We start from the raw sequence: 18612 nt of genomic DNA on the forward strand, positions 1-18612 counted from the left end.
AACGGTTAAACAGCTGGGAACGCCGCTTCAGGGCAGCGGCGGGGCGTTGGCTCGGAAGATGCAAAGCATCACCCGTGGTTGGCAAAATGGTACCAGGTCAACCGAACCGAAGTTTCGCCACCTCTTCGTGGGGTAGGGCAGCATGAGGTTTCCAATAATGCGGCGTACGGCATACTCAGCAGATGAAACCAGCAGCGAGGGCATTGGTGGCTTTGGGGACGCCTCACCTATTAAAAGAAGCACAATATTGGCAGAGGGAGGGATGAGGCAGTCGGTTGCAAGGCATGGCATGATAGCAGTTAGGCGTTTAAGTAACGACGGCACACGAGCACGACGCGCATTCGGTCAATGCAGGCCATTTCCTTCTGCTGGGCAGTGGTAGTACGTGCAAGACGACTTGATGCACCTATGCCGTCTTGTTGAAAAGGGCGTCACACTCTTCGAGTCACGGACGAGCTCGTCTGACAGGGCGTGCAAGACGGACGTTATACGTCAGAACGACGGGCAGGACAGGTAGCACTTGTTCTCGTCATATGGAACGGCAATGCAAATCAAGCAGGGAGTTGCTTGGATGTCGTACAGGGTGGCGCCATCCAGGCCCGTCATAGCCCGCCGTCAATGCCACAGCTAGCACATATACTACAAGTGGTCTATTGTCTTACCCGCCACACGTGACACGACCCAGCATATCCCCCCTCTCTCTCTCTCCTTCTAAGGACTGGGTGTAGCGAGCATGACAATTTTTCTTTCTTTCCCGCAGCCATGAGCCGTGCAGAAAAAACTTGGTCGTGTTATGCGCGTGTCAAAAACTGTCGTGCACATGTCACGACCGAAATGTCTAGCCTCTGCAATGCCTGTATGTACGCCCCAAATCCTGCTTAACCGGTCCGAACCACCTTTGCCCATGCTACGTTGCACAGCATGGAATGCTGGTCACGTGGTGTGGCTAGCACGCAGGTACACGACATGAAGACCATGTCTAGGAAAATAATATGGTAATGTGACTTTTTTTTCCACCTTCTTTCTTGTTGCGCGCGTTGCCATTTCTCGACAGGTGCCAGCGCATTGTGCATGGACATGGCCACCTAGTCACTGTTTGATATCGTACGTAGAGGGATGTGTGTGTGTGCGGGGGGGTGGGGGATATCTCGTCTCCCCCAAACGTGAATTAAAGCGCCCCCACTCCCCCCTCCCCCCTTCCCCATCATATTCCTTATTCGTGCAACGCGTATTGGGTAGTTGGGGCTGCACAAAATCAAAGTGCAGGTTTGGGCATATATGTAATAGACGGCGAAGCGAGCTCAGCTGAGCCGGCGAGAGAGTAAGAGAGAAGGATCTGCGATAATTAACTTTTGTGCGTCGCGTCTAATGTATACTATCTACTACGAGTAAGAAGAAGAAGAAGAAGTGGTGGTGGTGGTGGTACGTCCGGCGCAGTAATCAAAGAAAATCATAATCGTCATAATCATGATACTTAATAATAATAACAATCAAAAAAAAGATGGCTTCCGGCCCCCAACTTGCACCCACAAACGCGCGCCCACCAACCCCCAACCAAACCCTGCGGCAACTCATGCTGGGGGGGTTACTGGGTATATGATTTTTTTTCATTTGCCCGCGCAAACCCGAAGGGAAGGGTTTGCCCACGGGTTGCCTTGTTGCGTCAACGCGATCAGCGGGATGCATGATCTAGAATGCATATCGCAGGTGGCCTTTTTTGCTTTCGTACGTAAGAGCAGAGGGCGCGCGACAATAGAGTTTGGAGTAGGACCGAAGGGCAGGAAGCAAGGGCTGCCGTCAGGGCGCAAAAGTCTATGTTAGCTAGATGCGTACTTTGTAGTTAGTACTAGTTTACGGCTGTGGTTATGGTTGGTGGGTGTCGCCGATTGGCGCGGCCTCGGCTCCATCTGGTTGTCGTCGTCGTACTACACCTGTCAAAAGGACAGCCACCACCACCACCGCCCCATTCCCTAGTCAGCGTCGCACAGAGTCAACAAGCATGTATCTTATTAGCAGGGCGGCCTCCGGATGACACTAAGAGACAGAAAGAGAGAGAGAGAAAGACAAGAAGAGAAAAAAAAAGGCATGCTCATCATAGTGCTCCTTTGCGATGGTCTCTGGTCGCCCAACCTCGTATTCCAATCTCACTACTACCATTAGAGAGCAGGAGAAAAAAAAGGTTGGCCCCCCATGGTGATGATGATGATGATGATGATGGGATCGTCCGCGCCATTTGGGGGGCAGAAAAACCTTGCGGCAGCACTCTTCCGGCATCGGTCCGTACCGCGCCGACGTATAATACACACCACATGCACACACCTCGCAACGGCTGGCGCACGCGCGCCCGTACATACGCGCAAAAGACGCACAGCTACGTAGTTGTCGGCGAGCAAAAAGAGGAGAGAGAGAGAGCGAGAGAGAGAAAAAGGAAGAAGATATGCGGCCGACAAGATGCCGAAAATGAGCAACCATTCACCTATAGTTTGCGGAGGCTTGGATTGTCGGTGGGTGGGGTGGGGGGGGGGCTTTCTTTTGCTTGCCTAGTCGTACTCGGCTTTTCTCCCAACGTCTCTCTTTTTCTTTGTACAGCCATGCTTGCTTACCAGCAATATGGGGCGTTTGCGGTGTGCAATCTTGCTTTTTTGGTGCGTGCGTATGTACGTGTCTGTATGAGTGTGTACCCTTGAGGGTCATGGTGGTTGTGGCTTGCTATAGCATACCAGCTTTCGCCATAATGCATGCCAATAAACGTCCAACGCAGCGAAGCAGCCAGGGAAGGTGCTTGCTGACGGGGAAGGTTTGAGCAGAAAGAAATAAAATAAAATAAAAAAAGGACTATATCGCAGACATGGCGAAAAGAAAAGAGACAACTAAAAAGAAATTATGAAAGCGGAAACCAAAACTTTCATAACGGGCTACCTGCGTTAGCGATGCTGCGCTTCTTGCTTGATCCAGCGTGTTCCGCGCTTCCCCGTCGCTCGGCAGTGGAGGCAAAGGAGAAAAAAAGAAAGTATAAAAACAAAGTCCGAGTCAAACGCAGAAAAGGAAACAAAAGGAACGATACTGGGAATAATGGGAATGAACGCATCTTGCTTTTGCGAGGATAAAGGTGCGCGCAACAAAAAAAAGGTGTCTTTCTCTCTACATGTGACAGCGATGACGACACCTCGCCTTTCTGTCTCGCTCTCCAGATAATCCTCGTGGTGCTGCTGGATTATGACAAATATATCGTGGTCCAGGGAAAGAAAGAATCATAATAATGAAGAAAAGAGATTCCCTCTCCCCACTTTCCGAAACTTGACTCGTTTATTATGTAATACCCTGTTCTTATGTGCACATGGGGTTGCCAGATAGCCCTGACGCAGCAATAGCGGAAAGAATAGCGACGCAAAGAGAAAGAGAGAGAGAGAGAGAGGAAGAAAGCGCACACCCCCACCCGCCCATGCCAATCCCGAAATCCCACAGACACAGACACACAGACACACAGCCGGCCCCCCTCTCCCTTCAAACCCGCCTAATCCGAGCATCCGCGCGTCCCCATGGAGTGAAGCTTCAGCGCGCACGCCATGCCATGCTAAGAGGCGACGACGCCAACGACGCTCCGTTTCTGAATTCCCGCAGCACGCCGCGGGCCTCGCAACCCCCCCACCTCGCCTAAACAGGGGTTGGGGGATCCGGGAGGGAGAGAGATTGACAGAGAGCGAGAATGAGAGAAAGCCATGACAGTGCCAAGCACATGCACACGCCCTCCCCCCCCCCGACCAGCCAACCAACCAACCAACCAACCAACAGGAAAAAAGAAGCGAAACTACATTTAGACAGCCCTTTGACAGTCATGCAGGTATATGCGAGGGAGGCATGAAGGAAGGAAGTAAGGAAGGGGAAAGGGAAGGGGAGTAAGGGAAGGGGTGTGTGGGAGGGGCTGCGGAAACAGCCACAGCGTTCGGGGAACCCGGGACGACGCAGACTGGGCTTGGGGATCTGGACCTGGACCTGGACCTGGACCTGGACAAGACAACACGACACGACACGACACGACACGACGCCCATGCCATGCCATGCCATGCCATGCCATGCGACGCGATGCGATGCGACACGATGATGATGATGACGACGATGACCATGATGACCATGGCGAGGTAGCAGCAAAAGCGAGAACCACAAACTCAGTACCACCTAGTTAGCCCCCCGTCTTGTCTCGTGCACTTGTTTTACTGTACATGGAGCCCGTGTCCGTCTATCTGTCTGTCTATCTGTCTGTCTTCCTGTCAATCAGTCAATATGTAGCAGGCATAAAATAAAAGAACCCACATAGTTTCGCATAAGTAATAGCCCATACAAACCATGCTCCTCCCCCCCCCTCCCCCTTCCCAAATAAATCTCAAAATAATCCTAATATCCGCATTTCCATGCCACCCTATCACATCGTGATTCTTTTTCCTTTTTTTTCTGCGCGACGTGTTTGAGGATTTCCCTTCTTGTTCTTCTTTTTTTTAAAAAAAAATCCATTTCGTCATGGCGAGAAGGGGGGGAGGGGGGTTAGATAATTTTAGTAGCTCCCATCCTGTTCCTTTCGTCATATCACCCTTCCCCCTTCCACTTCCCTTGCCTGCTCTCGCCCCCTTCCCCCCGTTCCGCGGTCCCATGTGTCCTTGAGGGGTGTGTGTGTGCGTGTGCGCTGGCCATGTCCCTACATACGAATTGGGCAATATTTTTGCTCCTCCTCCAATCCTGTTCGCCTACAAGGCCATTTTTCTTCCCTGAGATATACGACCCCCAAAATGTGCATGGGCTTACCTCATGGTGCAAGGATCTAGGCTTGAACGGGCGTGTCAAAGGCGGGGAAAAAGGCCGTTTTTGCACCTATCTAGGCCCGACGAGTTGTGCTGTTTTTTTTTGTTCTCTCGACCCATGTTTGAAGCGCATCCAGGATCCCTCTTCCGGGGGCATATGGCTGCGGTGCCCTGTGACGATTTTGCTGGTTTCTTTTTTCCTGCCTCTTCAAACCGGCTGCAACTGGCGGCCGCTACGCGTGGGACTTGTCGGCGGCTCTAATTTCCGAGACGCTCCTAATGTTGTTATTCTGCGTCCCCTGCCCCTCGGGCGCACGGGCCAGGGCCAAGCGGCAAGTACCATCTGTTCACAAGCGCAGACCCATGCCGATCCCGTCTAGCGCGTCAGTGCTGCTCCCGCACCAAACAGCTCAGTGCCCGACTAGGACAAGGGCCAAGGAAAACCTGACTAGTCGAGACAAGAGGCACAATCGTACGTTGTGGTACTGAGAATTAATAGCATTGCAAAGCATGAACCACCCTTACGTTAGGCCGGGAGTATCGGCAAGGGGGGTCAATCAACTATATCGAGCCGCATATGGCGTGTTACAACGGCGTGTACGAAACCCGTTGCTCCCTGCCAGACCCTGTTACTCCAAAGTACGAGGGTACCAAGTAAATAGGAAAATCAATCATCCAAACTGTAAAATGAAGCGTACAGGGTAGTGGCCCGCGCGAGCGGTTACAGTCTTCTTTTGCGAAGTGGATCCAGTCGGAAACAGTGTGCTGCTGCGCGCTGCCAAAAGGGGAGGGGGGTATAGTGGTTCGTCGAGCGATGAAAAGGAAAGAGGAAATAGAAGAGAAGGAGAAAAAAAGCAAAAGACGGTAGCTAGGTCAGTGTAAGGAAGGACTAGTAAATAAGCGACAAGAAATGCTAATGATGCAGAGAGACGGAGATGCGATGCATGGAAACAGGAGAAAAGAAATCAAAATAGTGGCTCCAATGAGCAAATAATGGCCGTCTGGGCCTGTGTGTGTGTGTATCTTGGATCCTGGCCTCATGATCCAGTAGTCGTGTGCAACCCCGCCACACTGAACCCTAGCGAATTAAGAAAAATCGTTGCACAGAAGAAAGTAATCGTCGGCGCACACGTGGTGCAGTAGCCTTTGACGGGACCAGACATGGTACCTGGGTGACGCAACAGCCTCATTAGTGGATCGCATCGACGCTCTCAAGCTTGGTCGTCACAAAGCTCGACTCGGACGCCCGTCGCATGCCCGACGCCAGGCTCTCTGAGCCGCGCTTGATTCGGAGCTTCTCCATCAGCTTGCCAATCGTCACGTACTCTTGTGGCTCAACCACAAAGCCCGCATTCTGTGACTGGAAGAAGCTCATGACAAGCTCTAATGCGCGCGCTGCTTCTTCTTGAGACAGCGTCATGGCCGACGAGTCAACAGGTGAGCCCTTGTCGTCACCATGGCCTGACGCAGCCGGCAAGGGAGGGGGTTGCATCGAGTTGGGGAGCTGAGTCGGTGACAAGGACATGCCCTCGTCAATGGCTGGCAAGGGAGGCATCTCGGTCATGGGAGAGTCGAGCGCGCCGCTACTAACGTACTTGGGAGTCAGCGCATCAGAAGAGCCTGGCGGTGACATGTACTGCTCCACTCCGACCAACATGGGGAAGGTTTGGCTTCGTGGTCGTTGAAAGTTACTCGTCCCCGGCTGGCCGCTGGCGGGCTGGCGATTGCCTATGAAGGGCGTCGGCCCACATGCTGAGTCGGGCGTGAAGAAGGGTGATGAGAGCGACGTGGGGCTGGTAGGACCGGCGGAAAACGTCGACGGCGCCGTATCTGTGAAGACGCTGGACAGTGACGTACTGCTCTGCGAATGGAACGGCCGGCGATGACTCGAAAAGTCGTAGGCATCGGGGCTCTCCGTCTTTAGGTTTTCCTCGCTCTTCTTGGCCTTCATCGTCGCCGTCGCGGTGGCGGGCGATACCCCGCCGGGCGAGGTCGGTGAAATGGCCCCCGGCGTATGCGCGTTGGAAGGCGGGTTTGACGTGCCCTCGGACTCTTCTGCTATCGACCCCTTCCTCGACTTTGCACCCATGAGATGGTTCTTTTGCTTGAACTTTTCCAGCCAGCTAGTGCTGTTGGCCTTGAGGTGGCTCTCCGAGTTGCCAACCGTCTGAGCAAAGAAGCGCGCCTTGTCCCGGATAATGGCATCGGATAGCGGCAACCCTTGCCTCTGGTGGTTCCGGGCCCAGTTGGAGAGAGCACGTTCAATGTCGGGGAATTTGCCTTTGGACCTTTTGATGGGCGAGCGGCTGCCGTCGTCCTGGTACAGGTACTTTTCTTTTTGGCGCAGGACTTTTGAAACGGTACTACACAGCTGTCAGCAGGCGGCAAGACACAGGAGGCGTATGCAGTGGTACCTTCGCTCCACACCAAACATTGCTGCAATGACGTTAGTGACATGGCCGTGGGAATGAAGACGACGGTGGGGCTCAGGACTGGCATACCTCCAATTTCTGTTTGTTTGACCGTGGGGTTGTCCTCGTGGTACTGGCACATGCGGCGGCGGTCGGCGTCGGTAAGCGTCTTTCGGGGCGTTGACGAAGTACGGGACTGGGTCGAAGTGGCCGAGACTGGTGTTGCCGATGCTGGCGTAATGGGGGGAGGAGCAGAGGGGAACAGCGGGGCCTGGTATGTCGACTGGCTGGTGAGCATGCTCGGCCACTGGGGCATTTGCGGCATGATCAGAGGCTGCAGCTGGGCGTGTGTGGTTCTTGTCGTTGGGTGAGTCTGGTGCGGTGGGTGCATGCCGGTAGCGTACATGGGTTCCATGGGAAGTGGCGGGTAGGTGGTGAAGGCATTGTAGTCTTGGACGGGCGACTGGTGGTGTTGGTGATGGTGGTGGGGGTTGTATGCAGCGTCCGGGTGCCAGGCAGCGTGTTGGTCCTCAAAGGGTTCCTGGTGGAGGTGGTGGTCGTGATCCATGTGCAACTGGCTCATGTCGTCTGGCGGCAGCTTGGTAGTGGAGGGCTCTGCGGTGCGAACGGCAGTCGGGGTTATACGAGGCTCAGAGCAGGCGGGCGAACAGAACAGGCATGTGGTCTCGCGGCTACATACATGCATGCATGAGATGAGATTGCGGTTCCTGAGGCGAGACAGCAGCTCAGCAATGCAGCGGAGCAGCGGGGATAGCGCTGACAAAAGGCGGGTATAAAACAGCGCGGGCCTGGGTGTGGAGGGCGGGCTCGGATGGGAGGAGGGAGGGACGGGGACGGGGACTGGGACTGGGACTGGGACTGGGACTGCAGGCGGGCTCTGGCTGGCGCGGCGGGCCTGCAGCGCGTACTTGAGGTCAAGTCTGGGGACGGTGGTAACAGGCCCTGGCTGTGCGATGCGGGCGCGGCCTACTGCAGCTGGCGGGAGAGGAGGAGCCCTGTTTGTTTCGAGCCCAAGGTTGCCGGCAAGCCTGGCGTGTGTGTGTGTGTGTGTGTGTGTGTGTGTGTGTGCACCGTGATCCTGGCCGCCATCCAGCCAAGCGACGAGCTGCAACGTTGGGCTTAGCGCGTGCGGGTCTCTCATCGGGGATGCGCCCCTAGGAAAACGCGGGCCAGAGTTATGCGGCCGCCTGCCCGGCCCTGCCCTGCCCTGCCCTGCCTTGCCCTGTCTGCCTGTCTGCCTGTCTGCCCTGCCTCGACGCCGCCTAGCTGCTGCTGCTGCTGCTCGTCCTCCTCTTGTTCCTCCTCCTCCTCTGCCTCCTCCCACGCCCAAACCACCACCACCATCACCAACCACCACTGCTGAGCACCGCGGCGCCCGGCTAATCTCTCCCCTCCCCATCCCTCCCCTCCCCCAGCACACACACGCACACACTCACGCCCGCCCGCCTGCCTCGCCTCCCGCGCCCGGCGCACCAAGTGCTGGCCGTTGCCGTACCTTCGTGGCGCGAAACAGCGGAGCCTGATTCAGGCGCTGCTCAGGTACGCGAGGGCGTGGCGATTCCCACGGCAGGGGCAGCACGTCAATCATCGCCTGTGCATAAAGGAGAGACAGAAAGTGTCGACGGCTGAAACGCTTTCGGACGCCTGCGATAATCGCGCCCATCACCCACTCGACCGCGCTAGCTTTTGCCGACCAGCCACTCACACCCGCCCAGCCATAATACTTTAGCGCCCGACTGCCAGCAGCGTCGCTGAGTCGCCAGCACCGAGCCACCCCTGTTCATTTCGCTGAATCGACCGCTGCGCCCGTTAGCACACCAATGAGGAAATCCCATGCCATGAAAACTGGGCCAGGCAATGCTGATCTGATTCCATCCAATTCCGAAGCCAATATCCAAAAAAGCAAACCCCTCGACGCGGAGAGCCCCCCTCTTGCGCGACAACACGCCCATGCATACGTACCACCATCATCATCACCACCACCACGCCCTGGCCTCACCACGCCCACCCGCGCCACCACCACCACCCCACCGTTGCCACAAGAGCGCAAAACATGTTGCTGATGGCATAGCCCGCCGACGGTATCGGTCCGCCACTAGTCCTTTGACCCTTAGCGATTGGCAGGTACGATCCGCGCCGTAACCGGCCTTGCCCCTCCTCAATGTCGTCCGTCGTGCTACTGGAACCAGCGCTTGGCCAATACAAGTCGCCAAATCGGCTCCAAGCCTCGCGGCCCTCGTCATCCCTCTGCTGCCCACCTAATCTTGGTATTGCACTGAGACATCTTCAGCCACCCATACGTCGCCTCCACTCGACTCTCTCAACTGCACCTCCACCCGTACCTTTCTTTGCCCGTGACTCTTCCTCTGCATAGCTGCACTCGCCCTCTAGCGTTTGACAATCGTCACTGGCCCGCCATGTGAGCTCGCAAACTCCACTCGGAGGGGCAATGCCAGGGTATACGTACCAATATCCTCGTCGGCCAGTTCATGTGACAGTCCCACGCGCTGGGGCTGATGCTTGCATGATTTTCCGTAAACGATGGCATGCTTGAAATTGTCCACAATCGTCTTGTGAATCGAATTACACTACCCGCCGTTAGCGTATTGTCTCTGCCTCGACCCCAAAGTCATACGAAGTCTTCGACGGTGCATGCGGATGATCGCAATACCACTGGTGCAGAGTAATCCGGCATCCTGCCCTTGGGCTTCGTGTACACGCGCACCAGGTTCAGCTTCTCCCACATTTGCTCCAGCAGCTCGTCAATGTTCCATCCGTGCTCCGAGCTGATAGGGCACGCATTCGGGATCCGGTAAAGCAGGTCGAGCTCCTCGATACTGATTGCATCAATCTTGTTGAGCGCGTAAATGACCGGGATGTAACTCCGACTCTTTGCTTCAATCACGTCAATGAGATCATCCACCGTAGCATCGCACCGAATAGCCACATCCGCATTTGCCATCCGGTACTCGTTTAGCACAGCCTTGATCTCGCCGTGGTCAATGTGAGTAAGCGGGACCGTGGCTGTGATATTAATACCACCCTTGTCTTTCTTCTTCAGGACAATGTTCGGCGGGCTCTTGTTGATTCGGATACCGAAACCCTCCAATTCATTCTCAATCACGCGCTTGTCCGTCAGCGGCTTGTTGACGTCCAAAACAATGAAAATCAAGTGGCACGTCTTGGCCACCGCAATCACCTGTCGTCCACGACCTTTGCCGTCTTTTGCACCTTGGATAATACCAGGGAGATCGAGAATCTGGATCTTTGCTCCGTTGTACATGACCTGGCCGGGCACAGTCGTAAGCTGTTGATGGTCAGCCCATGCTCACCACAGTGCCTTTGCGTGTCCTACCGTCGTGAACTCGTATGCGGCAGCTTCCGAGTGCTGTCCGGTCAACCTGCTCATAAGTGTACTTTTGCCCACCGAGGGGAATCCGATGAAGCCCACACTGGCAACGCCAGTCCTGGCCACGTCGAATCCTACACCGCCACCGCCACCGCCGCTCGAGGGCTCAAGAAGCTCCCTCTTTAGCTTGGCGAGTTTCGCCTTCAGCTGTCCTATTCATATCATGAGCATGCCGCCATGCCATGTGCCATCGGGGCGCCGTACCAAGATGGAAAGAGGTTGCCTTGTTCTTTTGGGTCTTGGCCATCTGCCGTGGATGTAAGTATAGGGCTTCGATCGCTGACTGCGTGCTGTCTTACTTCGGCCTCGATCTCTTTGATCTATGCGACAATGTTAGCAAGCGACACAGCACCATCGCGGCGACGTCAATACCGACCTTGTCCACGGTCGTCGCCATTTTGCCTTGTTGTTTGCTCCTGTTTTGCTCCGGTCGGGCAGAGAGGCGATGTCGTTGTTCACAAATTTGATGTCAGTGACGCCAGCCCGCCAATGACGGAGCGGGGCACGGCGTCCCGGCAGTACTTTTCACCGCCACTGCATGCGGCTAGCGCGGACTGCGGCGCTCCTTCCACGCGGGCTTCTATGCATGCTTCCATAGCTCCTTGTCCAAGCTGTTATGCCCGATAGAAGCCGGTCACTAAGTTTGTGTCGCCGACAACATGCTTCTGGTGGAAAAGCACCGTATGAGGAGCTGCAAAAGTCGGCGACCGCTGACCGCCTCTCCAGATCACAGGCTCAACGGCCCCAGCTTGTTACATAACAAAGCACGCGCGTTCCTGCACATGCGCCCTGGACACACAAGCCCGACTCCCTTGTTGATCCTGAACCTTCTGTATAAAGCCCTACTCCCTGTGCTGTCTCGCCGCCCGTGCAACTCCACGTCTAGCTCTCTTCTGCCCGTCGTCCTCGCACCCAACCGCTAAAATCTGCCGCATATTGTTTCTGAGCACCGCTATCGCCAGCATGATCGGCCGCAACACAGAAGTCGATGAATTCCAGGCTCTGGTCCAGGCCATCAACGAGAAACTCGGGCCCAGCAGTGGCATTGACCCGGCCGATGTAGACGAGAACGAGCTTCAAGAACTGATGCAGGCCTATGTTTCCAATGAATCAGAGTGGAGAAGGTACTTTTTCGCCTCGGACAAGATTCCTTACACACGCAATGTGGTGGACAAGGGCAACGGCAAGAGCAATCTGGTATGACTTGGACCGTCCTGCTCACCACGACCTGCTAACAAGACAAGCTCATCTTGGTCTGGGGGCCCGGCAAGAAGAGTCCAATTCATGAGTAAGTCAATGTGTTCTGTAGGGATTAACGCTAGTACCCACCGCGTGGTCCTTGTTCGCTCCGAAGACCCCGAAGACCCCGAATCCACAACCGTAGTCCATGGCCTCAGTCTTCTGCACGATGAAGCGACTGTGTTCGCCGGTCTTTCGATCGTTGCGTCAGTACAGAAGACATGCCGGTAAGACGAAATGTTTCGGTAATCCGTCCATCTCGCGAGGGAATGGTGTTCAATGTCGGATTGGCATTCACCGACATATGCGGCTCCACATCCGATCGGGATGCTGACGCTGCATAGTCACGCCAACGCACACTGCATCATGAAGGTACTCAAGGGCCACCTCACCGAAACTCGCTTCAATATTCCCACAGACGACGACATTCAAAACAAACGCCCCATGACCAAGATACGCGAAACAACATACTCTGAAAACGAAGTTACGTACATGGCAGATACTTTGGGCGTGCATTGCATCTCCAATCCAGACCTGACTGATTATGCTGTCTCTCTGCATTGTATGTTGAGTCCGTTCATCTGGTGGTAGGCTGCTTTTTAACCGACTGCAGTGTACACACCGCCTAATGCAGCCACATACGGATGTAATGTGTTCCATCAAGACACTTCGGGAGTTATCCACAACAAGCAATGCCACTTTTATTCCGAGTATGGCGTCAAGGTGAGCAAGGATTGAAGCATCAATGTCATGGCATGGTGTAAATTCACGGCCTTGGTTTATGAGTCTCTGGTCTTATGACAGAGGCGATTACAGAGCTCCTTATATAGGATGCGTATGAAGAAATGATGACAGGAGTTTGGTTACATTGACAAATTGGGCAGCATAGGTTAACGACGATGGAAACAATTCGAGAGCCATAGGTGTTTAGTGTTTTGGGTCCCGTAACGATAATGAATTTTATTCTCTATTCCCTTCATATTTGTCTCACACTTTGTATGTCCCATCTTGATTAACACGTAAGTAATACTAACGTTGTTCACGACCTACAAGATCCAATTCCTCAACCCATACACTCCAATATAGTACAGAAAACACACGTATCACCAGCCACTCACTCCACAGTCCTCAACCCACACATAACCAGACAAAACCAGGCACTGTCACATCCCCGTTAAACCCCATGGCCCACATACCAGTCTAGTCGTACGGACGCTTCCCCTCATCACCACCAATCCAATCTCAAAAACTCACAATTTCCCTTCTCCTCGCCCCAAGCAAACATCCATGCCCCCCCCTTCCAACTACGCACACTCACCTCACACCAGACAAACAATCAACCAAACAACCCTCAACAGCTAACCTAACCCAGTCCACGTACGCCCATCGTCTTCGCACCACAATACAGACACGCTAGTCAAACAAACCCGCATGCGTACCTTGGAAAACTAGATCCAGATTTCGTAATAAAACCACAGCGCAGTTTTGCGTATCAGCGTGTATATATTCAGTGTATGACGACTCGTTGGTTGTTTGTCCTACGCATTCAGGCAGGTAGGCGGGTAATTAGTTGGGTTCCTCTGGCTTCTTGCTGGCGAAGTAGTAGTAGTATCATTATCGCTAGTATAACGGGGGAATAGTACAAGTCCGAGTGTAAGTAGACGACGGTACTGTACTACTGTCTTGTATACAACTTGGATAAATGTACATAGTTATGGTGTGTTCTAAAGGACACTTGTAGATTCTGATGGGTGATGCATGGAGTACATATGAACGGATTTAGTTTAGTTTAGTTTAGTTTTGCTGGGTCTGTGGTACTACTACGTTGAACACGTTTTTCTTTATAGCTCGTTTAAGGCTGAAACGGTATAGGGAAAAAAAAATAAAATAAAAATAAAGGGGCTTTTGTGGACTTGGAATGGGATATACGTCGAGGTAAATCGTATACATGGGGCGGTTGTGTATTTCGTTGGAGAAAGAGAAAGGGCGAGAAAAGAAGAGAAAGAGAAAGAGAGAGAGAGAGAGTAAGTGGGTTTAAATTTTTTTTAAAAAAAAACAGAGACGGAATGAAAGAAAGAAAAACACACGTATATTACAATGTAAAGAAGGAAACCCATATCAAGTGTGAACAAGACTATCAAGCACAAAAACACTCCTATTCCCATCAATTCATAAACTGAATTCATCAAGAAGAAAAAAAAAGGTACGTAGGTTTCTTCTTGTTCTTTTTTTTTCTTTCCACTGCCAAATGCTCTTTGATATATACATTTATCCCCCCCCCCTCCCCAACAAACTCACACATATATTCCGCTCTCTCTCTATGCATCTTAGCTATCTCCTACTGCTACTCCCACGCCTACTCCCATGCTCAAAGAACCAACGACAAAGAAAATAGGAAAAGAAATCAAGAAAGAAGAAAAGAAAACAGAAATGTATAAGTAGAAGAAAGAAAGAAGAAAAAGAAATACACATTCCATATTCCTACGGCCCCGCGAAACCAATTTCCTCTCTATGATCATCCACAACCCTGCCATACTCGAGCAGGAGTCTAAAAAACCACGCTTCAAAGTCGACGTTCCGCAACACCTTGTTGTGCCACTCGGTGCTCCTACTCGCAATCTCGCGCGCCTTGATCTCGCCCTCTGTATTGCCGTTGCCGCCGCGCTTTCCGCCATCGGCGTCGCTATGATCGAGTTTGGCGTCGCCGTCTGCATCCGAGACTTTGGTGCCGCTGAACCAGCGGACGAGGTCGAGGTGTTCGTCGCCGCGGAGACTGAGCGGGATGTAGTGGACCCAGGGCTTGAGCCATTCTGCGTGCCACTCGCGGAAAAGCGCCATTTTGTACGTGAGGCTGCGGCTCTTGAGGAAGCTGTAGAAGCGGCCGGAAAAGGCGTTGCCGTCCATGTCGAGGAGATGCTTGTAGTACCATGCATCTTGGCCGTCGACGCGCTCCGTGACTTTGAAGAATTCTTCCTGCGCGTCGCAGTCGCCCGGGTCGCATTGCCCAATGTGGGAGAAATGTACGTCGATTAGGCCCTTGAGAGCCCGGCGCTCAACCTCGGCGATGGTGTAGTTGGTGATACCGGCGTTTGATTTGGACGTGCTGCGAACTGGTTCAAGGATCTGGGCTGTATCGGGCGCATTGAGACGCCGGACAACATGTTGGCGGTGTTGGCGTCTCCAGCCGCCGTTGCGACTGAAGCCCCCTGTTGTGGAGCCGCGCCAGTAGAGACTGTTTGTCTTGTTCTCCCAGGTCGTGTCACGCGTTTCATCATAGCCTACCTTGCCCATCCAGTACCATGGACTAGGATACAGAATGTCTTGAAAGCTGGAAATCTTGGATTGCGAAAACACGGGTGTAAGCTCGTGAATGATGTTGAAGGCGTTGGGACGTTCGAAGAACCCATATGTCGAGGAAAGCGAGGGTGAGTTGCAAATGTCGGAGAAGGCGGTTATGTTGTAAATGAAGCCAAGATCGCTGGCAGCATACGCTTTGCGATTGTCGGCAGCGTAGTCTTCAAACGTCTGAGCTTGCGAGTCCGCAGGACATGATAGTCTGGAGTGAGTCCAGGTCTGTTGATGTGCAAACCGATTAAATTTTGTGGTGCTGCTTTCAACGAAGCGGGTACCATCGTTCAAATCCGCCGGGCGGGTAGAGAAAGCGTTGCGAGGCGAGGAATTCTTTGCAGAACGTGGAAGGACTTCATCTCTTGCCTTGGCAATCATCGAGGAAAGCAGGTTGTTGGGCACAACCACTCGTGGTTCGTCGTGCAAGTTGAAGCCCAGGTCCATGTCGGGCAGATACTGGACGAAATTCTTCATCATGCCGACGGTGGCTTGCTGCTGCCACTCCTCGCCATTTTGGTAGTTTTCCACTGCCCCATGTCTTATTGCAACAGCCAGCAGTGAACTGTCTTCATGACCCAGCGCGTTCGCAATGCGTGACCGGATTGTTGCTGGTTTCAGTGCCCAGAACGGGAGCAGCATCTCATTGATCATGTCATATTCGTCCACCATTACGACGCCATTCCGCCTAGCAAACTCGTACCACTTGTCAAAGCGTGGAGGTGGCGGTATCCCGTACCTACGCCGGTATTCCGAGACGGCTTCAGCTAGCGATTTAGACTGTCGATCAAGAGTTCTTTGAAAATCTGCTTCTGCTGCACTGATCAGCTGAGCAGCCGGGTGCCCTTTGGTCATATCCATCGGTACTGGGCCCAAAGGCGTCCCGGAAGCAGCTTCGGGCGGAAGGAGAAATCCGTCGGGTTTAACGGGCTTCGTTTGCGGTGTACTAAAGCGTCCGAACAGTAAACTCCCAACCGTAGCCACAGTAGCGAGAATGGCGACGATTTTCAATCCCCTAGAACGTCGCATTTCGCCTGCCTCTCTCGAGAGCTTCTCTAGCAGATAGACCAAGGCGGTTGAGCCGAATATGAGAATGAACAAGACAATGGAAAACGATGGCGCGGAGAACAATTTCACTCCGAGGAGCGCGAATACAGTTGCTAGAGTGACATGTCCAGCACTCGTCAAGTAGAGCTGCGACCAATTAGTCAAATCAAGCCATCTTTACAGGGAATGCCGAGTATAGCAGAAGCACAGGGTTTGGGGATGACGTCGGGTTTCAGGTCAACACAGCCAGTGTGACGAATTTGTTAGGGTTACGACATACCAAGATGAAAGTAAAAAGGTTTCCAGCCGCATTCACAGGCAGCATCCACAAGAAGCGCTGGAGAATGCGGAAGTTGTGTACGTCTCTCCACTCCCGGTTGTAGTCCCGGTACATGGGTTCCCATGTAATGCTACTCGCAGTCAAGGAGGACTCCATAAGAACAGATCCGACACCGCAGACGACCGCAATGGCCATGGCGACGTCTCTCAGCGCAGCCAGTCGCTGTGCTTTTGCAATGCCCACTATCGAAGCGCGAAGTTCAGCAGCCCCCGGCATGGGCCTGCGCTTGGTATCTTCGCCCTCGTCCGCCGCCGCCGCCATGACGACGGATTTGAACGTAATGAGACCAACGGCCGCAAAGACAGCACTACTGAGTCCCAGCATAAAGGTAGCAGGTAGAGTGTAGACGCCCAAAGCGCCGCTCGCGCAGACGGTCAGGACAATCAAAGTCCCAAACCGGTCTATGTGGCCCGACCCTTCCACAGGGAGTCTTTTCTCCGTCGCATGGTCCTCGGGAAGCGTGTAGGTGGGCAGTGCGAGGCGCTTGGCGAGCAGCTCACTGTCGGCGAAGACATTTGTGAAGAAGAGCAGGAGAGCCTGCGTACAAGGTCAGCGCGTGAAGAAGCAGAGCATTATTTTTTCTCCCCATGGGCCGCCTACCTTTGTTGCCCAGATGCCCTGCTTGTCGCACGCCACGCGGTCGCATATTGCTGAGAGGCCCAAAAGTGCGCCGGCCAGCCAGGCGGCCTTTCTCTGTGCGCGGCTGGCGTTGGAGTAGATGCCGACCCAGAAGACGACGGGCACGCATAGTGTCAGCCAGGAGATTGCGGTTACGAGCAGCGAGTGGTGGGTGGGCGTGTGGACGGCGGCGAGAGCCGTGAGGACGATATAGAGCGGAGGAGCGAGCAGGAAGAGGGCGTCACGGTATTTGGCGACATGATCGGCAAACGTGGAGACGGCTGGGCGCATTGGAGCAGAGGGTGGGGTCAGCGCTCGTCGGAGGGCATCGAAAGGTCTGGTATGCGGCGAGTCGTGGTTGTCGAGGGCATCATCTGGCGAGCGACGGGCCTGAGAGAGCGCGGCGGCAGTGGCCGTTGCGGCCGATCTTCAGGGTCGCCGCGCTGCGTGACGCCATAGCTTCCACCAACCCGCGCCTGTTTCCCGCGCCACCACGCCGCCCAGTGTGCTGATAGGACACGGGTGGGAATGTTTGGTTTAGTTGAAGGCATGGTTTGGGCCATTGGCTGGACAACATTTGCCAAATCGCCATGGCTGCAATAGGTGTAAGTACATGCACATGCACATGCAACCAATACATATCCACGTGCATGGAAATGCAGGGCCATACGAAGGATGGTGCTGCATTGCCATCTCGAATTCATGAGAAACGTAGCACACAGATCAAGGCCTGGGGTATTGGCTATTCCTCCAAGTATGGCTCGACCATCCGTCGTAGTGATGGAAAAGGGGGGCTGAGCAGCTAAGCAGGTACCAAATCTGAAAGACTAGTACAAGAATACATGGGACTTCCAACGTCATTTGGTAGTCTGCAGTATACAGTCGTCTTTCTATGTACTACCTACTTACACCAAAAATATGTACGCAAGCCTCAGCCTCGGGCGCTCAACCCATTGCTCTTAGCTCCATCTCCCGCCCATGCCCCCCAACACCAAGTCCCCAACCATATCCAACACAGCCCCGTAAATACGGCGGTACAAAACGCCACCTCCACGATCTGATTCTTATCTATCGGGGTACATTCTAAATATAACACGGAAAGACTCTACTAGCATCACCACTCCCATTCAGGTATACCGCAAGCAGCGCGTAGCCGTAGCCCTCCATGTATGCTGTCATAGCTCGAGCAGAAAACGCGCGTCAATGCCTTTTGCATCATCTCGATACTTAGTAACCTAGATGAGCTAGCCAGCTTCACAAAAACACGCGCTCTTCTTCACCTACACAGCACCAACAGCACAATGTCAACTCGGCTACCCCAGCTAATCAACTAGACCCAAAAATTCCTCTACTTAACGTATAACTAATTCCACCCATCTCATACTCCCT

At 53.7% G+C, this 18612-nt stretch overlaps 5 protein-coding genes across 5 annotated transcripts; 2 read left to right on the top strand and 3 right to left on the bottom strand.

Annotated features, from left to right (window-relative positions):
- Window positions 1–5982: 5982 nt before the first annotated feature.
- On the bottom strand, window positions 5983–7772 carry SETTUDRAFT_102560 (uncharacterized protein; the record flags this gene model as incomplete). The annotated part of the gene is made up of 3 exons (XM_008023914.1): window positions 5983–7156; window positions 7208–7229; window positions 7295–7772. 3 exons carry the CDS (start codon window positions 7770–7772, stop codon window positions 5983–5985), a joined length of 1674 nt encoding a protein of 557 aa, XP_008022105.1.
- Window positions 7773–8260: 488 nt separating this feature from the next.
- SETTUDRAFT_167142 (uncharacterized protein) lies at window positions 8261–8623 on the top strand. Its single transcript, XM_008023915.1, has one exon. The coding sequence runs from the start codon at window positions 8403–8405 to the stop codon at window positions 8586–8588; it is 186 nt and encodes a 61-aa protein (XP_008022106.1). The 5' UTR covers window positions 8261–8402; the 3' UTR covers window positions 8589–8623.
- A 989-nt stretch (window positions 8624–9612) lies between these two features.
- SETTUDRAFT_158824 (uncharacterized protein) lies at window positions 9613–11031 on the bottom strand (the record flags this gene model as incomplete). The annotated part of the gene is made up of 7 exons (XM_008023916.1): window positions 9613–9632; window positions 9693–9813; window positions 9861–10532; window positions 10581–10786; window positions 10839–10881; window positions 10934–10954; window positions 11011–11031. The coding sequence occupies 7 exons, from the start codon at window positions 11029–11031 to the stop codon at window positions 9613–9615; spliced, it is 1104 nt and encodes a 367-aa protein (XP_008022107.1).
- Window positions 11032–11490: 459 nt separating this feature from the next.
- Window positions 11491–12848, top strand: SETTUDRAFT_145862 (uncharacterized protein). Its single transcript, XM_008023917.1, has 5 exons — window positions 11491–11831; window positions 11879–11922; window positions 12032–12100; window positions 12218–12435; window positions 12487–12848. The coding sequence occupies exons 1-5, from the start codon at window positions 11598–11600 to the stop codon at window positions 12609–12611; spliced, it is 690 nt and encodes a 229-aa protein (XP_008022108.1). The 5' UTR covers window positions 11491–11597; the 3' UTR covers window positions 12612–12848.
- A 1243-nt stretch (window positions 12849–14091) lies between these two features.
- On the bottom strand, window positions 14092–17514 carry SETTUDRAFT_45480 (glycosyltransferase family 90 protein; the record flags this gene model as incomplete). The annotated part of the gene is made up of 3 exons (XM_008023737.1): window positions 14092–16412; window positions 16546–17142; window positions 17206–17514. 3 exons carry the CDS (start codon window positions 17512–17514, stop codon window positions 14355–14357), a joined length of 2964 nt encoding a protein of 987 aa, XP_008021928.1. The 3' UTR covers window positions 14092–14354.
- Window positions 17515–18612: the final 1098 nt, after the last annotated feature.

The sequence above is a fragment of the Exserohilum turcica genome, assembly GCF_000359705.1.
Source record: "Exserohilum turcica Et28A unplaced genomic scaffold SETTUscaffold_11, whole genome shotgun sequence".
Lineage (NCBI taxonomy): Eukaryota > Fungi > Ascomycota > Dothideomycetes > Pleosporales > Pleosporaceae > Exserohilum > Exserohilum turcicum.

Bases quoted from the DNA above. Each gene is read 5' to 3' on its own strand.
- SETTUDRAFT_167142 (XM_008023915.1), top strand. From the start codon at position 8,403: ATGCGGCCGCCTGCCCGGCCCTGCCCTGCCCTGCCCTGCCTTGCCCTG.
- SETTUDRAFT_145862 (XM_008023917.1), top strand. From the start codon at position 11,598: ATGATCGGCCGCAACACAGAAGTCGATGAATTCCAGGCTCTGGTCCAG. The intron at 12,101-12,217 runs GTAAGACGAAAT...GACGCTGCATAG, and splicing joins TCAGTACAGAAGACATGCCG to TCACGCCAACGCACACTGCA. The intron at 12,436-12,486 runs GTATGTTGAGTC...AACCGACTGCAG, and splicing joins TTATGCTGTCTCTCTGCATT to TGTACACACCGCCTAATGCA.